This window comes from Rhinolophus sinicus, linkage group LG09 (assembly GCF_036562045.2).
Source record: "Rhinolophus sinicus isolate RSC01 linkage group LG09, ASM3656204v1, whole genome shotgun sequence".
Taxonomy (NCBI): domain Eukaryota; kingdom Metazoa; phylum Chordata; class Mammalia; order Chiroptera; family Rhinolophidae; genus Rhinolophus; species Rhinolophus sinicus.
The window spans coordinates 53,723,232-53,744,684 of NC_133758.1; the positions used below are offsets into that span (position 1 = coordinate 53,723,232).

General features: G+C 43.4%; 1 protein-coding gene across 2 annotated transcripts; it reads left to right on the plus strand.

The window, feature by feature from the left end:
- The first annotated feature begins 3,847 nt into the window (after positions 1-3,847).
- CIDEA (cell death inducing DFFA like effector a) lies at positions 3,848-21,067 on the plus strand. Of its 2 annotated transcripts, none has more exons than XM_019711337.2 (5): positions 3,848-3,982; positions 11,277-11,421; positions 12,226-12,372; positions 18,262-18,443; positions 20,618-21,067. In XM_019711337.2, exons 1-5 carry the CDS (start codon positions 3,945-3,947, stop codon positions 20,763-20,765), a joined length of 660 nt encoding a protein of 219 aa, XP_019566896.1. In that variant the 5' UTR covers positions 3,848-3,944; the 3' UTR covers positions 20,766-21,067. The 2 variants fall into 2 exon arrangements, with proteins under 2 accessions (XP_019566896.1, XP_019566897.1); XM_019711338.2 differs by lacking the exon at positions 3,848-3,982 and adding an exon at positions 9,739-9,759.
- Positions 21,068-21,453: the final 386 nt, after the last annotated feature.

Genomic DNA, 21,453 nt, shown 5'->3' on the forward strand with positions numbered 1-21,453 from the left:
GACTAGCACTGACTTCCAACTAGGCCTCTCCCTGAGTGTCAGCCTACACATCTGAGTGTGGCCCACAGGCCTATGGGTCTGCTCCACATCTCTGCCCAGTGTGCTACACAGGCCCGTGGGTTTCAACATAATTTCAACTTCAGTACTGTCGTGCGCGGAGGACTTCTCGCCGCGCCATCTTTCAGGCGGGGCGGCCTGCGGGGTCTCTGCTCCTGCTCCCCACACAAGAACGCAGGATATGGTGAGGCCGAAAAGGAACACCCACGGAGCCATAGGTAGGGGAGTCATACCACTATGGTCTCACTGGAGGCTGGGCCCACCGGACGCGTGACCTGCCGTCCGCCTTTCCGCCAACCGACCGACCCACGACTCTCCTCCACTCTCTCGACTCTGTTCCTCTCTCTTGGCTCTCCTCTTCCGCTCTCTTCGGCTCTGCTCGGCTCTGCTCAGCTCCTCGGCAGTCCTCGGCAGTCCTCCGTAGTCGCAGCAGTTATACCAGCGGCCAATCGGCTAACCGGCCACAGCCGATGGCCAATCAGCCACAGCCGATGGCCATCCACCACCCGAGCCAGTACCCCTTCACGTGAGGCCGAGAGCCTGTAAACTACTCTCTGGGGCTCTGTCCCCACAAGTACAAACGTGATTCCCCTCTTGTATTTCTCATCTCAATTAAGGGCATGTCACCTCTACAGTTTCCCAAACTAAAAATATTGGAGTCATCTTCAGCTGTTCCCTTGCGTGTTCATTACCACATCCTACGAAATCTTCCTTAGCTCCTCCCTCCTCTTTATGCCCACTCTCAATGCCCAGGTCTGACCCTTGACTCTTTTACTTGGATCCTCTATAGGCTTCTCTGGCCCAGTCTGGCCTCTGTGTCATCCCCAGAATGTTCTTCTCAAATCTGTCTGAACAGACCACCCTGCAACTCTGGTTGGCTCCCTACTAAGAGTAATGCCCACATTCAGAGCTATGCAGACTTGCTCTGACCTGAATGCACAACTGGTTCCTATCATTCTCCTCTAGAACTCCCCCCCCCCACACACACACACACACGGGACTGCCAGATATGCCATTACTGTCCCTCTGTGCCTCTGGTATTCCTAAAAGCAGTGCAGAATAGTCACAACCACCCCCATGCACTATTTACCTCACTCATGCTTGTCTCTTCCTGGACACCCTTTGGGCAGAATTCATTACTTTGTTCCCTTTGCAATTTGCATTCATATATTACTGCTAACACAGCACCTCATTCATTCAGTCAGTCATGAATAAGCCTATACTAAATGGCTTCTGACCAAAGTTGGCTCTCCAGACCCTCAGAATATGTAAATGAATAGCACCTGTTGCCCTGATTGGTTATTGGTGTGTGAGAATCACCTGTGATCTTGACCTTCACTCCTCCAGAATGGGCTTAATACATTGTATCTCAGACATGGGTACAGTGCCTTATGCATAAAGGTGTCAATAAATCAGAATGGTTGGGGAACTTGACTATTAACTATTAGGTGTGTGGGGACAGAGTGCCAGAGAGCAGTTTCCAGGCTCTCAGCCTCATCTGGAAAGGTGCTCACTTGGGTACTAAATGGCCATCAACTGTAATTGGATGGCCATCAGCTGTGAATAGTTGGCCATCAGCTGTTACTGGTTAGCCATTAGCCATTAATATAACTGCCGTGGCTAAACTAAGGGGTTGGTTGGTTGTCAGAGAAGTGGACGGCGGATTGCAGCTAGCAAGTGGGGTTGGTTGGCAGTGAAGTGGTTGGCAGGTTGCAGATCGTGTGGCTCCTGCTTCCTGTGTCTCCAACCCAGCCGCCAGCGAGAATATAGTGGTATGACTCCCCTGTCTGTGGCTCATTGGTGTTCCTTTTTGGCCTTGCTGTATCCTGCGTTCTTGTGCTACTGGATCGTTTTAATTTGTTAGGTATAATACCGTCAGTGTAGTATACATGAGAATGTTCTTGTTTCTCCAGAGATGCAAGTTGAAAGATTTTATGTGAAAGGATTCAAATAAAAATACACATAAATAACAAACAAATATGTCAAAATGTTAACAGTGGTTGAATTCAGGCACTGGGGTGCCCATGTAATGTCTTTATATTTGAAAATTTTCACAATAAAAAGTTTTTAAAAGGTGAGTTGGCTTCAATTGACTGGACCCATTTTCTCATCTATCAAATTTGGGGTGTGTCCTAGTCTGATCTGGCTGCTCTAACAGAATACTATAGACTGGGTGGCTTATAAACAGACATGCATTGCTCACAGTTCTGGAAGCTGAAAGTCCAAGACCAGGGTGCCAGTCTGGTCTGGTGAGGGTGAGGGTGCTGCTCCTGGTTCATAGCTAGCTGTCCTCTCACTGTCTCGTTACATGGCAGAAGGGACTAGGGGTCTCTCTGGAGCCTCTTTTATAAAGTGCTACTCCCATGCCTGAGGGCCCCACCCTCATGACTTAAGCACCTCCCAAAGGCCCCACCTTCTAATACTATTAAATTGGGCATTAAGATTTCAATATATGAATTGAGCAGGGGGACACAAACATTCAGGCCATAGCAGGGTGTCAGTGGAGGAGCAGCTAATGATCTCTTAAGGCCTGATCTAGTGGCTCTGGGCAGGAAACACCCCCACGCTCCCAACCCCTCTTCTGCGAGCTCTGGGGCTGGGGAGTTCCCAGCAGGCTCCGTGGGGTCCAGGAGTCTGGAAGGAAATTGCTTTTGGCTTCAATATTCCTGCAAGTCAAGAGGCGTGTTGGCACCAGTAACTCTGAAGGGGAAGAAGTGTGTGTTTGTTTCTGTGAGTTCAATTGAGGAGGGCAGGCACAAGGGGGCATGATTTAAGCAATCAAGTCAATGTGCTGAAACCAAGTTGAATCAGGAAAAGCGAGTTTTAGGTCAAGCTACAGCTCTTTGGAAATATGGCTCACAATAGGGCAGTCAGCAGTTGCTAATAATTCGTAGAACCAATCACTTGATTATGTGCAGGAGAGCATGCACTAGCAAATCTCTATCCCTGAGAGTTTATAACGTTCGAAAGGCTAGAATTAAGGGACTGTTCCAATCCTTAACCTGCTCAAGAGACGTCTGCTTCAGTTCTAAGAGCTCTATTGAATCCCTGACAAGCGCTATTCCCACCGCCCTCCAGAGGTCTAAAATATGCCGAACCGCATCTTCTCATATGGATGTCTGTGTAAGCATGATGTGGATAGAATCGCCTTCAGCCTTGGCTCGGTTCCCTCTTTCCTTCCTTGCTCTGAGAAAGTCCCTTACCTATAGGTAAAAAAATTGTCGCCATTCCGTATACCCTTCTTACTGTCCCCAAATGCCCATGATACAGAGGGAAAGCGACAAGAAGGAAGCCAAGGCGCCTCGGAGAACCTGAAGAGCTGTGTGTACCGGTATCTGAGGCAACGTCCTCACTTCTGCAAGAAACCAGCTGGCTCGAGGAACTTGGAGCCTGGCGTAAGGGGTTCCAGCACCAGTGCTGACTGGGTGCGGTCTGGGGGTCACTAATGTACACATCCTGCGCCTCACTCTCCCCACCTGTGGTCTAGGTTTAAAACAACACATCGCCTTTCCACAGCCAAGGCCATGCTGTCGGAGTTGGTGATGTCACCATCTGATCCAACCTCCATAAAGTGAGAAGTAAATATGTTGGCACGCGACCATAAAGTGACCTGCGGAACATCTGGGGTTCCGGGGTCACCGGTACCGTTCTCTGCAGCAGTCTTGGACAGCCCCTCCTCTTGAGCGGGCCCGAAGGGGCGAGGACCCCTTGGAGCTCCCAGAACGCTAAACTGCGACCTTCAGCAGAGGCGAGCCCATTGCCAAGGTCCTTGCCCTGCGGGGGTCAGGCCGCGCCCGGAGCGTTGGCCAGGCGGGGCGGGGCGGGCAGAGGCGCTTTAAGAGGCGGCGCGCGGGAGGGTAGGCGGCTTCTGAGACCGGACCTGAGCGATGGAGACAGCCCGGGACTACGCCGGAGCCCTCATCAGGCAAGTACGGTGCTAGCGGGGCTCAGGACTACGCCTGCGGCCCCGCACGCTCAGCGCACCGCGCATCCCGGAGTGCCCCGCATCCCCCCTTCCCTGCTGCGCCCCGTCTCGCTCTGCACCCCACGCGCCCCGCATCCCCGCGTTCCCCGAGGCCCAGGTCAGGGCGCACTCACCGGTATCCCTGCCGCCCACGCCGCGGGCGATCACTGTAAGCAAAACCCGAGCCGCCGCGCGTCTCCTCCTCCTCCTCCTCTAGCTGGCCTCAAGTGTCAGGTGTGGCGCACCTGAGGTGTGCGGGCGTCCGCGAGACAGGTGACAGTGGTGAGTGCGGGAGGGGCTGCATCTCTTGCCTTGGCAGCAGCCAGGGGTGCAAATAAGGACTCCATCTCGGGAACTCAGAGCAACACTTCCATGGTGCGTAGGGACAGGGTTTCTCCGGGTCCTGCGTATAGTGAACGGGGCGGGGGCGTGGGGAGGGGCACTAGTGGGAACTCTCGGCGGCCTCGGGCTGCCCAGGTTTAGCCCGCGTAGTGAGCGCGGTCTCTGGGTTCCAAAGCGAGGGTTGGCTGACCCGGGGCGCGTCTCCCGCCCGGAACACTGCCTGACCCCTGCTCGCTGAGCCCACCTAGGTTGTAACGGGGTGTTTGGAGAGAAGCCCCCGCCCCTCTTCGCAGCGTCCGAAGGAGATGACTCTGCCCAGGGAGGAATCAGAGGCCCGAGGATCCCGCAGCTTCTTTGCCCCGCTCCACGCGTAGCGCTATGGAAGGCCGGCATCACTCCTTTCCCCCTTTTGGGCTCATTTCACATCCTGACTTACCAAACATCCTTGTTCGTAAGAGCCTAAAGATTCTGCGTGGCAGCAATTTTATAGGTTTAAGGAGGGATCGAGGGATCGTGTTTCTCTGAAGATTTTCAAAGTACTTCAAAGAGAAAGGAAAAGACTTGAGTACTTTAAAATGGGGGTTTTCAGAGGTGACTGATCCCATTGATATGAAGGGAAGACAGAATCACTTTACAAAACTAGTGTGATCTATAGGCTTCTGAACTTGGGCTGTTAAAGGGGGCTGTATGTGATACTCAAGGTTAGAAAAATAGCTGCCAAACGTAAGGGTGATCGGCGTGTCAGGCCTGGCTTTCTCTTCAAAACAAATAAAAACAGAAAATGGAAGTCACGCAGTGAAGCCTGGGGAGGGTGAGAAACAGACTTGATTCATGCGTCTTCACATGGTTTAAGCGTAAAGGTCAAGACCCTTGGTTTCTTTCCTGTTTTCTTCTTCTCCTCCAGTACCACCCACCTCCCACTCTCACTCCTAGAGGTAACAACTGTGAATAGTTTGGAGTTCAAGGGCATCCTCCAAACTTTTCTCCCATGAGCAAACACCCATTCTCCAAGGTCCTTTGGACTCTGAGGAGCTCCTGGGCTGAGTTTTAAAAATGGGTAGAAGGCACTGACTCCTCACTGGTATTGCCTGGAGCAGGAAGAGGAGGCAACACCTGCAGAATTAAGGATGACCCTGCCCTTGCATCTGACCCCTACAACAGTGCCCAAAATACAAAGGGTATCTGTGTGAGGTTTCCACAGGGTCAAGTGTGTGGTGGAAGCAACTTGCTTATGAAATGTTGGCAAATCAAAACATAAGGAAATATCTAATCTCCTGGAACACATTCCTTTTGAACTTGGCAAACTCTAGATGTGAGTGACTATTTGTTGGGACACACTGTTGTCATATTTCTTTTAAAATCTACTGCTTCCAAACTGAGCTGCTATAGTTCTTTGGAATCTACCCGCTTCCAAACTAAACTGGAAGAAGACAATCTGTAACACTTGTTGAAAGGAACACACTTTTCTTCCCCGCCCTTCTTTAAAACCATGTTCAGGATGAAGATCTATGTGAGCCACAACAAGGTGACTACCACAGTTGTAAATTATGGTCTTGCAGGACTTCTGTCTCAGTGCTCCTTAATTTAAACTAGCTGGTAAAGTATGTCCTAATTCTATTTGTTGTTATATATAACTGCATTTTTGCCAAGGAAGTAACTTAATCACTGTGCCCATCTTTTTTTAAGATCAGCTACATATAAGAAATTATTAAATCTTAAACCAGTCATTAGTTTGTTAATCGTCTGTAATCACTAGAGGCCTGCATCATAATGAAAGCAGCCTGATGTCTCTTAGCATACATTGGACTTCAAGGATGTCCACAGGTGTGTGCTGTCCCAGACAAAGCCTGCTCTGTCTTTGTGTCCCATCAGTGATAACATTCATGTGAACTCTGAAGTTGTTATAAAGCTGATGTGTTATATTTTGTGCAAAATAGCTGCTTTTGTAGATATTTAGTACATCTTTCCTTTTCTTGAACAAGAAACTCTAGGTTTTGTCTAGCTGCCGTTTCAGTACAAATTTTACCACAGTCGTCTTAGGGATATAACCAACGAATTGAATTTTCTACAAGTTAATCTCTACAGCTCATGGAGACCTAGCCAGAGCTGATGAATACTTTCCAAGCTGTCTTATTTCTCTGCGTTCCCATATTTGCCACCACCACTTCCCTTCTTAACATTCTCATTGTCACTCTTGGCTTTGGCAATAGTGCTCAGTTGACATACATCATCTATCCCTGTCTGTTCTTTATTACTTCATATGGGTTACTCCTTTTCCACCTAGCAATGAAATGTGGGGTTTCCTCAGTCATTGTTTCACTCTGAATAGTTCCTGGGTAGTATCTTACCTGGCTATATAAAGCCACCTCATCACTGCTGACACCAAAATGTTTCTCTGGCTCAGACAGACCTTGTTCCTAGGACTGCCTTTTCCTCCAGCACTTTCAGAATAAACATCCATCCGGAGGGGGCCGTATAAAGATGCTTTCTTATTACTGGTGGGAGTTAGCTTTGTTTTACTGGAGTTAAATTCACATCCACTGTCAGTCTGTGTTTGTCACTTTATTTCGCACACTTTTATAAGTTGAGGACTCCTCAGTTCCCTGTGTGTGTGTGTGTGTGGGGGGGGGATACAAAGACTCTCTGTTTCCCTCACTTCTGGGAGATATGTCCCTTCACAGTTTTCAAGATTAATTCTGCGAAGTCTAACTTATTGTCTTGATTTCCTCGAAACAATCTATTTCCTTGAACAGCCCTGTTTCCTTGTTGTTGTTGTTGTTGTTTTCCTTTTAGTGAGCTAGTTCCCTTCCTGCTTCATATGGCCATCTGTACTTTCCCAGGACTCTGACGTGACTGATGTATGTTGTGTCTAAAAGCAGAATTCTAAGGCTTCTCAGTGCTCCTATTTCAACATTGGTATATTAAGAAATTGAGGAAGAATAGCAACACACTTTAGCCATTGTGCTAATGGAAGAATAGCAACACACTTTAGGCATTGTGCTAATGGCCATAAATTATTCTGTTAAGAAGACCAAAAGTGAATTGGATTAATACGTTGCTTTGTTCATGTAGCTGGCTGATTAATCCTGCTGTGCTGGAGCAGTTGGAGCAGATTAAGCTCTCATATAGTATTTGTTAAATAGGTCTAGTATATGTAAAATTTCATTTAACCTCTTTTTATGTTGTATATAAGATAGTCTTGTTTTTACATAATTTGGCACATCAAATCACTCATCCTGTTCCTTGAAAAGAATGGCAGAATTTAATTTCCATGTCTTCAAATATTTTGTTATGTGTGCTCCATAAGCCTTTTCTCCAACAGTGACCCAGTTTTCCATTAGGAAACGTAGCAGGTAAGAAGAAGAATAGACTCAATGTCCTTTTTCATTAAGGATGACTATCTTAAGGGCACTGTGAAGAGACAGGACCAGAAATGACTGCCAGCACTTATCTTGTCAGAGTTAAAAGACAATAGAGAACTTTGTATAATCAGCTGTGCTAGGCCACTGGAGCATTGGTGCTTACTAAGGTGTGAGTGTTTGCCAAAGAGGAGATAGGGAACCACAACTAACTAGGTCAAAGCTGTTCATGCCCACAATGTGTGCCATTGACCACCAGGGCCTGGACCTAAGATTCTAAGACATGAACTTTGTTCTCCCATATCTCTGATTTTTGTCTTAGCCTATCTTTTACTCAGTGACTAGATCACATGCCAACAGGGGTTTAGGTGCTGTGGGGAAGTAAAAAGTTCACAGACAGACCCTGACCTTGGTAGGCATAGATTCTAAAAGGCCACATGGGCAATGGCAATGACTTCCTGCTGTGGGGGAGAAGAGGCTCTTGCCAGTGGAAGTCCAGGGTTCCCCTCTACTCTAGGAGGGTTTGCACCTGGTAGGGCAGGCAACATGGTGCGAAAGTAGGAGCTGCGTTCAAACCCCTGTGCTGCACTTGCTAACTCTGACCTTATTAATTGCCTAATGTTCTGAGCCTCAGTTTTCCTTGACTGTAAAACTTGTCCTGTAGAGTTATTAGGTAATGTGCTAATGTATACAGTGTTTAGCTCAGAGCAGAACTCATATCTTTCTCTCTCTCCTCCTCATAGGGACTTTGCCAGCAAGTTTAAGTTTCAGATGCTATGATTAGGTTGAGAACAAAGCCAGGTTCTAAATATACAGCATAATATGGACAATCCTCGCTGCCCTGTCTACCAGGTTACAGGGATGAGACTGAGCGAATTGTCTGTAGCATCAGCTCATCAGAATGTGGGCATCTTGTTCATCGTGTTGTGTAACCAAGGAACCTGGCGTAACTGCTTGGAATCAGGGCAAAAGTTCAGAGGCTGATGCCAATCCCACTGCTGCATTGGTTCAGGCTCTGACTTATTCAGTGACTCTCTTATTCTGATGGGGAGCCTGCATTGGAGGCCTCTGACCTGGCACAATCCCATTGCAGTTGTCTCCCTGGAAACAAAGTGTACAGTGACTCTGGTGACCTAAAGGGAAAGGAGCTGAGGATGTGAACAGAGAATGCTGTTGTCCTTTCAGCCATCAAGCAGCTCTTCCTCACGGTGTTCCTAACTGATGTTTACTGCTTGAGGTTTGAAGTTTGGAGAGATGATCTTCCACCTCTTTTCCTTATTAACTGAGTGTCCTTGAGAAACCACTCTAAGCCTAAGTTTTCTCTTCTGAGAAAATGGCTAACACTTTCCTTGTAAGTTTTGATAATAATTAGTTAACATGTGTAAAGAGTTAACACATCACTGGCTCCAGCAACTGCTCAGATATGAACACTTCTGAGGCCTAATGTGATGCTGGCTGAATATACTTGAAGCCAAATTCTTGCTAATGCCAATTTGTTGGTGAGGCGTAGGGGTGAGGCACAGACGTGCTATTATGGCGACCCTCCTGAAACATGGTAACACGAATCTGTTTGAGAGCTGGTACACTACAATACTATCAGGTTTTCACATAGCAAATTACTTGGTAAGTCATTGAATTTTCATTTATGTCCATTTATAGAGCTTCAAGTTAAGCAACATACTATGTAAAAGTTCTATGCCTAGTACTAAGCTAGGCATTATGGGAGATACAACAAAGAAGGCTTTGTCCATAAGGAAATTCCAATGGGAAATAGTTGGGAAAATAAAGTATAGATAAATGACTATGTATGTATAAAACTAAAGTGCTAAACTCTAGGTAATAGGCATTTGAAAACAGTATGGGTGTTCTCTAAAATTTTAGCCTTCATTGGGTTAATCTAGAGAAACTGTTGTGTCAGAAAACAGTGATGTCCTCACTTTGTATCTTCTACATGGTTGTCCTTTGTGTCATTTTCAGCAATCTCACTGTACAAGTACCAGTCCAAATTGTCAGCAACTATTTGAGCACCTGAAATAGGTGAGCTCTGTTCTGGTGTGCGAACAGTGCAGCTATAGATAATAGTTCCTCAGGGGTTGGGGGGATTAAATGAGGTCACATGTTGCTTTTCACAGCGTCCAACACGAAGCAAGATCTGCCTGATTCATTGCTAATTTCTGTTTATATTCTTTTGAATAATTTCTTTATGGATATATTCCTAAGTGTAAAAAAGCCCACAATCTTGGGTGGAAGCTCTTTATACATTGCTCGACTGGTCTCCAAAGAAACTGAACCACTTTCTAGTGCCACCAGCAAGGCACATCCGCTTCTCCTCATGGAGTTATTTTTAAAGAACTTCTTGCATGTTGGTCTAAAAGTATGCTGTGGTGTGTCAAAGCTGGTTTTTTATTTCTTTAATTGCTATCAAAACTTTATATGTTTACTAATATGCAAACTTTTCTCATTCTTTAGTTAGTAACTAGTAGCGTGTGGTATCTAGATGACCTTCATGAGGCAGAGAAATGGTGCCTGGGGCTGAATCCCAGCTCTGGCTCCTACTAGCTGTGGGAAGCTAGGTCACTAGCCTGGTTTCCTCATCTGCAAATTGAGAAAACCAGGACTATCACAGAGTTTCTGAGGATTAAGTGAGTTAATATTTATAAAGCAAAACATGTGTTTGTTTAATAACTTCTAAAGTAGTAAGCACCTTATCAGCATTTTATTGCTTTTTTATAGTTGCTAGGTAACTAAAATTTAATAACCAAGTGGTGAGGATTTTAACTCAGAAAATTAAGTCTTGATTTTGTTTTGCTACTGTTATTTTTTTCCTCCATGTTAGTTTTTTTAATAGAGAAATTTTGAATTAATTCTTTGATAAATGTAGAACACTTCAAACACTTCAAAGTGTCATGTGACATATGGCCCAAAGTTATTTTCCTTCTTTTTATTCCAACCACAGTTATTATAGTATTCTATTGTTCCTCATTTATCCTAAGTTAATTTTTTTTAATTTGTTTATTGCCATAGTGATTAATATCTAGTTTTTCAATTTCTGGCTTAGTCTTATTGTACAAATATGGAACATGTGTGTGTATGTGTGTGTGTGTCTAATTTTTAAATTCCACTTAGCTACTCCATGGTCTCTAGAAGTCATTTTAGATTTTTCAGCTTTAAAACCCATATTTGCAGAATATAATTCTTATTTCTTTTTTGGGTTTAATGTCTTTATCATTTCTTCTCAACAGGTCACTGCAAGGACTTTGAATGTTCTGATAAAATAGGTGTAATGATGGTTGTGATTTTAATTTTATGTATTTTTGTTTGTGCCTTGGATATTGGGAGATACAGGTAGGTAGGTAGGTAGGTAGGTAGGTAGGTAGGTAGGTAGGTAGATTGATAGATGGATGATAGAATTTTTAATCCCCAACCATTGAATTTCTTTCTTTTAGATGCAAATATTAAAATTGTTTTATTGCTTTGTACTTTAAAACTTTGTTTAAAGACCTTTTTAAAAAGTGATGTCAAATATAATTTTTACTTTTCTCCTCCATTTCCAGGCCTCTCACATTTATGGGATCACAGACTAAGAGAGTCCTGCTCACTCCCCTCATGCATTCAGCTCGCCCCTTCCGAGTTTCCAACCATGACAGAAGCAGCCGGCGGGGAGTGATGGCAAGCAGTCTGAAGGAGCTCCTGAGCAAGGTACCATGGGCGGCAGTGCCTCACACCAGTTCTCAGAAGGCCCAGGGTCTTGGGTACTAAGCCAATGCAGAGACAGAAAGGTCCATGTCTTGGCCTTGGAGAGTCGGGAGGGGGTAGGATGAGGGGTGAGGAGGGGCATTTCTAAGTGGCTAAAGGAGAATGAAAGAATTAAAGGAAACATTGCATCTCTGTACCATAAAAGATTTAGGTACAGAAACAAAAACCACAAAAACAGTTATCAGTTAATAATGTAACTTTATTTCTTTGACAAAGGAGAATATAGGGAAGCAACAGACTTTGGAAATCTGTTTTTTGTTATAAAGCCTAAGGAAGAATAGTCCTTAATCTAAAAGTGTCCTAGATCACCAAATAAGAATTGCATGGAGGCGTAACCTAGACATAGACACCCATAGAAATGAGAAACGAGTGTCCAACATGCAGGCTCTGAAGCAGGATAGACATTCAAATACGCCATGTGAGACTCAGGTTCCTTAAATATTATATGTGCTGGATTTTTATTTGTCGAAATAAGTAGGTAATTTTAGAAACTGTAAATATTAAATGTAATCATTTATCTCATGTCATTCAAATCTCTGAAGAAGATAGGTCTCTTAAAAATTGTAACTTCTCCTTTTCCAAGCAAAGACTGAATCATAGATCCCAATTAAGGTATATCTTGACCACTAAAATTCAATCAAAATCAGCCAGCTCTTCTGAAACTATAATGTAATCAATGGCTGTGAATGGTCAAAGTGGAATCTCCTGCTTCATTCATTCCATGTCTCTGATGTGTTGCCAACCTAGACTCTGGATGCCCTACTTATCACTAGCGGGTTGGTCACTTTGGTGCTGGAGGAAGATGGCACCATGGTAGACACAGAAGAGTTCTTTCAGACCTTGGGAGACAACACACATTTCATGATCTTGGAAAAAGGACAGAAGTGGACACCGGTAAGTAAACCTAGCTACTGGGTAGACTTTTACCTACAAAAGTGAATTCCCTACTTTGGTGTTGACTCGCCCACTTTCTAAATATGTCCTTTATATTCACCTAATAACTGGGTCTATTACCCTCAAAGCGATTCTTATACGTCTTTCTAGGAAATGTAGCATCTTTGTGAACTTGGGCTGTATGATTTAAAGCAAATAATTATGAGGGACAAACGTTGGCCAGTGAGTAGCTATAGATACTGGTAAAGCTTGTAGATATGACCTGTTGACCATTCACTGTCTCTGTCCTCAGGAGGCTGGCAAGCTAACATAGCCAATGAAATTAGGTGTGTGTGTGTGTGTGTGTGTGTGTGTGTGTGTGTGAACATAGTGATTTAGAAAAGTAAAGAGAGAAATAAAGGCTTCTATTTCTGGAAAACTATAGAATATATATATATATATATATATATATATATATATATATATATTCTAATATATATCTCTTGGAAAATCCTCCCACTAAAAATGTTAAGCAAAATATTAAAACATCTTTTTATATGCCTAACTCACCTTTAAGAAAGGGAAATCCCCAGAAGCCAAAAATTTTATGGGAGCCAGAATCCATAGAGGAAAGCAAACACTGAAGCTGGCATCTCATCCTGTGGGTATCCACTGACCTCAGTAACTAAGGGCTTCAGTTTTGATGGATGCTGGGAGGACAGGAGACAGTCTTGGGCTAACAGAAAGTGGGGTTCAGATTAGAGATGCCGACATAATGTAGAGAATCTTAAAGGTCTCTCCTGAGAATCTGTGGGACAGCTGCCCTCATGAAGTTTTAGGGACTGTTGATTCTAAAATCACCCAAGCTGGGAGTTTAGTTTATAGAGACTCAGGAAGGAAGCATCAGTGGAAGGAGTTTACTCATTGAATTCTCTTTATTCAAATAGTCTCTTCCTCCAGCCCCAGTGATCCAGGGTTGATGTTCCCCCACATGACTCGCAGGAGCAAATAGGCTTGGAATGAACATTGACCCAGGCAGAAATAACAAAGTCAGGCTTGCAAAGACCTCAGATTTGAATCATCAGATACACAGTATATAATAAGTATATTTTAAATGTTCAAAGAAATATAAAAAGTAATCTAAAGTAAGAAGAAATAAGAGGAAATAAAAAACGAGATAGACTTGGAAAAATCAAATAGAATTTGTAGAAATGAAAAACATAGCAATTAAAATAAATGAAGACTCAGACAGGACTAAAGATAATAATAAAAGACCTGGGAGACATATCTAAAGAAGGTTCCCATGCTGTAACAAAAAGAGAGAGGTGGAAAACAGGATGGAAGTTGGAGGCATGACTGAGAAGATCTAATGTATGTCTAAAAGGCATCCTCAGGGTGTTATTTTTTTAAACAAGACTCAACAAACAAACCATTTTTTAAATGGTAAATTCAACTCCATTATGAATTTTGTCATCAAAAGATACTATAAAGGAAGTAAAACAATAAGCCACAAATGGGGAGGAGGTATTTTCAACATAACCTGACAAAGGATAAGTATTCGGCCAATTTAAAGAACTCACACAAATCAATAAGGGAAACAGCAGATAATCCGATAGAATAATGGGCAAAAAACAGGGACAGCCATATGCAGAATGGACAATAAATCATAGGAAAAATGCTCAACCTCATTGGTGACTAGGAAAACAAGTTAGAACCACAATAAGATACTCTTTCACACCATTATTAGATTTGTTATTGTTAGGCTTTTAAGTTTTTTCTTTTTTTCCCCCTTCTCCGCCAACTCCAGTTCAAGCCATTGTTTAGTTGCCGCTCATGGTAGCCCAAGGCTGCTCATGGTAGCCCACAACTGTTCTAACCAGCGACCTCAGGAGCACAGTGCTCCAACCACCTGAGCCACTGAGCCGGCCATTTAAATTTTTTTCATTTTTTAAGATATGGAGCAAGGAACTCTCTTATGCTCCCACCAACAACTATTTAAAACAACATACCTTTATCCGATAAAGTTGAACTAAGCAAGTCCATTCCTAGACATATACCTAGCACACGATAACCAGCTATGTGCTTCTATGTAAATACACATAAATAAACACACTACTGTATATTCGTTGAATGGAATACTCTTCTGCTGTGAAAATGCATGAAGTACATCTATCTATATGGATAAATCTCATCAACTATGTTGAGTGAAAAAATGGCAGTATGATACATTAAGCAAATGGTCCTCAAACTTTTTGATCTCCCTTTACGCTCTTCAAAACTAATAACCCAAATAGCTTTTGTTTGTGTGGATTATATCAATAGAATCCATACTCATTGATCAGGGTTTTTTGACTGGGGATGATTTTGCACCTCAGGGGACTTTTGGCAATGCCTGAAGACCTTTTTGATTGTTACAACTGGGACAGGGGTATACTACTGGCATCTAGTGGGTAGGGACCACAGATGCTGCTAAATACTCTACAATGCACAGAACAGTCCCCACAGTGAAGAATTATCTGGCCCCAAATGTCATAGTGCCGAGGTTGAGAAACTAAGCTATAGATATTCCCCATATTCAAAATTAAAATTGAGAAAGTTTTAAACATTTATTACTTAATTAAAAATAACCCCATACAGGTTATAGAAATCACATATTTTTATGAAAAAAGAACTATTTTCAAAACAAAAATATTCAGTGCAGAGTGGCATTGTTTTGAATTTTTGCAAATCTCTCTAATGCCTCACCTAATGGAAGATGGCTAAATTTTCATATCTTCTTCTATATTCAATCTGTTGTAGTATATTGTTTTAATGAAAGTGTGTGAATAAAATATGACCTCACATATATAGGTAGTTGGAAAAGGAAGAGTATTTTAATGATCTTTACAGATGATTGAGGATATTCTTCTTTGAGACTACACCAAAACTCAACAAACGGTGGTTTCAAAAAGGCTGGCTGCAGTGTGGAATGTGAAGGCATACCTGTGACGTTTTCCTCCTCTGTTACATTGGAATCCATTGGTCTATCTTGTACTTTAATGGATCTTTTTGGCAGGGATGATTTTGTAACATCATGCATTAGTCATTAGAAAATATTGATTTTGAGTTATGCATGTTTCCCAGATGTACAGTGAAGAACACCTCTACTTGTGAGAAAATGAGAACAAAAAAGCAAATCGCAACTATAAAAATAGTTTTCACCTCTCTATCCCCTGAAAGGATCTCAGGATCCCCCAGATATCTCCAAACTACACTTTGGGAACCTCTGCATTTAACCATTTATAGATAATTCAATATATATATATATATATATATATATATATATATATATATATATAATTAGCTATATAATGTTTAAGATACACATATGCTATAAATAAATAAGGGAATGATGTACAACATAGATGGTTTCCTCTTGGGAGGTAGAGGAATATAATTGGGAGAAGCACATAGGGTGCTAATGTTTTGTTTTATATAGAGTGGGTACACCCATCATCTCATTGTTCCTTATTTTTACATATATGTACACTCCTATATGTGGCAAATACTTTATAACTTTTCTAACTAAAAGAAGGAAAGCTACAGACCAATTATAAAAAGCATAACCTTTAAAATAAAGTATCTTTAAAGCACATGATCATGCCAGTAGATTGGAAGACCATGGGGTCAATTAGATAAATCTTTGAAAAGACAGTCTTGGGCTGTACTGCTTCTTGTTTGGGGACGGTGTAGGCAGAATAATGGCCCCCAAAGATGTCCTCGTCCTAATCCTGGAACCTATGAATGTGTTGCTTTCTGTGACAAAAGGGATTTGGCGGGTATGATTAAGTGAAGCTCTGGAGACAGGGAGATGAGCCTGGAGAACCCAGTGGGCAGGTAATCACAGGGTCTTTGTAAGAGGGAGGCAGGAGGGCCAGAGTGAGGGCCAGAAGTAAAGAGAAGGAGTGATGTGAGGAAGGGCCATGAGCCAAGGCCTGTGGGCCACTTTGGGAGCCCGAAAAGGCAAGGGAACCAAGTCTCCCCTGCAGCTTTCAGAAGGAACCAGCCCTGCATGCAGGCTCATTTTGTACTCAGAACTTTCAGACCTGTAAGAGCATAAACATAAATTTGTGCTGTTTTAAGTCACTAAATTTGTGGTAATTTGTTACAGCAGCAATAGGAAACTAATTCAGATGGGAAGGATATTTTTTGTTTTTTTTTATGTACGAGAGACTCAGTAACTAGCGGGAATTGGTTAATATGTGGCATGTGTAAGCCCCCAGAGTGGCTGGGTGCTGGGATACTGAGCTGAAGTACAGGGCTGTTGATAGGGTACAAATGTCTGTGAGGTGACAGTTCAAGGAGGGGCCTAAAGCCATCTCAGTCTATTAGCGGCCTCGGTGACATGTGAGTTTGGGTTGAAGTCTTGTCTTCCACTTTTCAACCGTCTTCCTTCAGGATGGAAATGGACACCTCACAGCTGATTATAGATTCTACCCCACTTGGAGGTGTTTTTACCAGTGAGGCAAATTTTGAGTTGGATGAGAATGTCCAGCCAAGAAACAGCCAACAGGGGTCTCCCTTCTTCAGTCTAAATGCCTGAAAGCCTGTGAGGAAGTAGCTCCTTAAAGCACTTTCAGAAAGAGGACAGGGAGGCAATCATTGCCTTCTTCCTTAGCAGGTTATAAAACTCCATATGCCTTGTGTTAGGTCACAAGCAGAATAGCTGTGTGAGCGCATCTTGATTTTGATTTAACATCAAGACTCAAGGAAGACATTTCAAGAAAGTAAGATAAAACTTTCGTATGGCAGAAAGGAACAAGAGGCAACAAAAAAGAGTTGTAGTAGAATTATAGGTGAAAACCCCTTTTAATTCTGTGATCTTGATTTTTAAAAATAATGTTTCCTAAATGATGGCGAGTTTGTGCCCCTAAAGTGAAGAGGCTGCAGGACCTCTTGTGCATTAAACAATGGGCGATGACCAGAAGTTCTCGTGGCATTATGTTCTGTGGCTGAGGAAGAGAGGCTCCAGGGTTTGGTTACTTTTTGGAGAATTTATGTTTTAACTTCAATAGATAGTAGATTACTGTTGTTATGAATTTAACATTCATAGCTTCGGCTGCTCCCAACTCCAGAGGTTTGTGAGATTTTGTAACTATTGATTTATGTAAATTTGAATCTTGAATACTATAAGATCTGTGTTAAGCAAACCCTGTGTTAAGCTCCTGGGCCCAGCATTTGTACTCTGGGACAGCTCTTCTCTTTTCTTATTTCTTCAAAGCGTTAATGTGGAAAATTATATTACAGTGCTGTTTATAAAGGTCTCTGACTTTCTCCTCCCAGCTTGAAGCGTGTGTGATGTTACAGGTAGACTAAGAGTGGATATTGTAACCAAACAGCTTTCAGTGCCCCCAAGAAGTCAGCTTTCATCCAAAGTTCTGGGAAAATTCTCATACTGCCCCTTACTGTAGCCATGTGATTCTGAAGCTTTCTGCCCAGAAACCTCTTGTAAAAGGGAAACAACGCTGCCGGCTTCTCTTTAAGCAGACTGTGTCATAGTCATAAGACCGTCCATGTCAATCAAGTAACCATGGTTGCCTTCAGTGACCAGTGTGAGTGCCTCTTAATACCATGTGTCAATAGCACAATCATTTATTGATCCTTGGGTCCTGAAACCCAAGCTCTGAAGCCGAATCAGTCATCCCGAGTAACTAAACTCAGTGTAGATTTAAAAAGAATACTTTCTTATGGGTTTTGACATGATAGCAGCATAAGCATATTGTTCTGGTAAAAACATTCCTCAAATAATTAGCAGCTTAGTCACTAAGAGATTTTAAACCAACAGTCAAAACTAAATAAAACTGGAATTACAGGATTTGCATGTCATACAAGGGGTGATCCTCAAGTCTCTTCTTCCCTTCATTGTTCTAGAGTAGTACCTACATCCCCACTCGCCAGCAGCCAAAGAAATCAGGAATAGCAAGAGTCACCTTTGACTTGTACAAGCTGAGTCCCAAAGATGTCATCGGCTGCCTCAATGTGAAGGCCACCATGTATGAGATGTATTCGGTGTCCTATGACTTCCGGTGTACGGGGCTCAAGGCCCTGCTAAGGTAACAGTCTTTGGGGTCAACTTTGGGGTCTGGAAAATGCACGTGGCTCAGTCCAGGCAGCTGTCCCCAGCTTGCTCCTCTGCATTCCCGGGGCCCAGCCCCAAGAAGGCCCTGATGTGACCAGTAGCTGTTGAAGTTCACTTTAATTCATATTGTCATATGGAAGTTTAACTGTTATGCAAACCTTATTTCAGAAAACAGAAAGTCTTGAGCCAAAATACATTTTTTCCTCCAGAGACCATTAAATACAATGGAAACAAAAATTTAATAAATATAAAGAAGGACCAAATTTCTTTTATAAACTAGAGCTGTGCATTTTAAAACATTAATTCTAAGCAACGACACTAAACCCGGAGCCATGGAGATTCTGGCCTGGTTTGTACAGAGTAGCCACCCAAACCTGGATAAGTACTCTTTTGCGTATATTGCTGTATTATCGCTAACTTGAAGCTAATGGTAAGGTGGCATGGGAACATGGCTGGGGCCGGGCTGGCTACACAGCATCCCAGGGAAGCCCATAGAAGACAGATCCCCAATCCGTACCCCAACCTATTTGAACAAATCACCAGAATCACTCCATGTATATAGCCAGGATGAACACCTTGCCACTGAGCCCTGGACTGCGAGGGACACCTGCAGTCTGTCCCAGCCTTGCCTCTGAGCAACCAGGTGTGTGACCTTTAACAGGTTACTTAATATCTCTGAGCCTCAGTTTCATCATCTTTAAAATGAGAAGGTTACTTCCAAGTTCTTCATGATTGCAGAGGCTGTAAATACACTTGGTCTAGCCCTCCAGTGAATTTGTCATTAATCCTCTACAGCACTAATTCTCTGTGGAGGGATGGATGGAAGGAGAGACCGACAGTGGCAGAAAGTCTTTGAAGCTGATCTAAAAATATTGCAACTGCTGTACAGTCTCTCTGTACAGCCCCTCTGGGCAGGGCCCTATCTGCTTCTCTGAGGGCGCTGGCTCATTCCCTCAACTGTCCCAGAAGAACTGCTCTGATCTTCCCAGAGCATAGCCAGGTGGGGAAATGCTTTGCAAATGAGACTGCTCTCCTCTAACAGGTCTCCAGGCCCTGGCACAAGGTCAGCTTGGCAGTAGCTTCTGCGTGGCCTCCATGTCCCACTTAGAACCATCAGCAGCTGACTCTTCGACAACTGTTATTGTCCTAGTGTTGAAATCTTGACTCAGGAGCGCTTCCTCTTCTTGCTGAAATGAGAGAAAATAGTTGGATTGCTTGACTATTAAAGTAAAGCAAGAGAGTTACAATAACTTAGAAAAGTGTAATGAGGAAGTAAACATCACCCAAAATTCAGCCTTCTTGTCACTATTTCTTAGCATCTGATAGGTCTGATATACCACAAATGGCCACAAAGAGTCACAAAGACCCCCAAATCAAAGGCGTCACCTGCTGGAGCCCCATGGTGGGATGCCAGGAGCAGAGGGCTGACTCAAGCAGTGCAGTTGAGCCCTGGATGTGGCTGTCCTTATGAAGTGACAACCTTTAAAACTGGAATGAAACCCTTTAGCTTTGGACTAGGTAGAGAATAAGAATTTTAGTTAGAGCTACTTTTTTAGTCTGAAATAACATGAATGACAGACTCAGCCTTAGGTCTTAGATACCACAAAAAGGTCTAGTTGGGATGTCCCAGTCACCTTGAGCAAAGTGGGTCATAGGATCACGATTGCAGTTTTTGTAAGACTTTTCTTCAGCCTAATTTCTCTTTTCATGCCTGACTTGACAGATTTCAGTAACAAGCCACACACACCCCCAGGCCACCAGAATAAGCAAGTGGCCAAAGGATAGGACATAGTGTGGACTCTCAGAAGCATAGTCTGCCTACTCAGCACTTTCTAGTTACTGAACGATAGGCCATGTTTGGAAGTGACTAGTGGAAAGATAGCCCTGGTCAGTGGCATCGGTTTCACCTGGGAGCTCACCAGAAATGCAGAATACCAGCTCCTGCCCAGACCTCCCTAGTCAGCATCTGTATGTTAGTGAGCCCAGCAGGGATGGGGGATGTGAGCACGGCCTGCTCTGAGAGCATGTTTGGAGAGGGGGGTGGCTTGATAGAGAAGGCGTGCGTGTTGTGAAGAATTCCCACGCCCTCTGTTCCTCACTGGCCCAGAACTCCAAGCCTGACACTTGCCTTTGTCCTCTCTGTTGCAGGAGCCTGCTGCGATTCCTGTCTCATGCAGCCCAGGTGACCGGACATTTTCTTATCTACACGGGCAAGCACATGCTCCAAGTGCTGGGTGACACGGAAGAGCAGACTTCTCCCAGGCTACGCTCCAGGCAGAAATTCAGGGTTGGCTAGGGGCTCATCTGGCCTTGACCCATACATTCCCTTTCAAGTGACAAATTTTGAAGATGCTTATGTTCACTGATATACCATATACATGTGCACTTGTAGGCTGTCTGTCACTTCTGCTGTGGTACCCAGGTGAAAGAAAAGAGGCTTGATGGCACATGATACAGGATGCCCTGAAGGGCCCTATCTGGGGAGGGAGGGACACAGCAGCAGGAATGTCTTGGATGGCTAAGGAGCAACATGCACATGCATTAGGCCCTTTGTCTCCTCATCTCCTACAATAAACCAATCACAGGAATTACTTTTAATGTGTGTAATACTTTCTGGTGCGTCTTTCATCTTCCAGCAAAACTTTCATAGAGAAGCAAAACTCAGCCAGAAATCTTCTGCTAACAGATATAATAATCGCTTTAAAGTCTTTACTAGTACTTATGCAGCAGAAATAAGGAGCTGTCAAATGTTACTGTGGGTTTTTTTTGTTTTTTTTAAATGTGGGTCCTGAAATGAGCTCAAAGGGACCCAAAAGCTTATGGAAGGTCTTTAGACAGCACTTTTAGCCTTTTTCTTTAAAAAGAAAGAAAGAAAGAAAGATGTGCGATGTCAGAGGGATAGTGGATGGGGGAAGGGGGGTTGACACAGTGTGAGGGATATAAATGATAAATGTTTAACTATTACATTGTTCTGTGCACCTGAA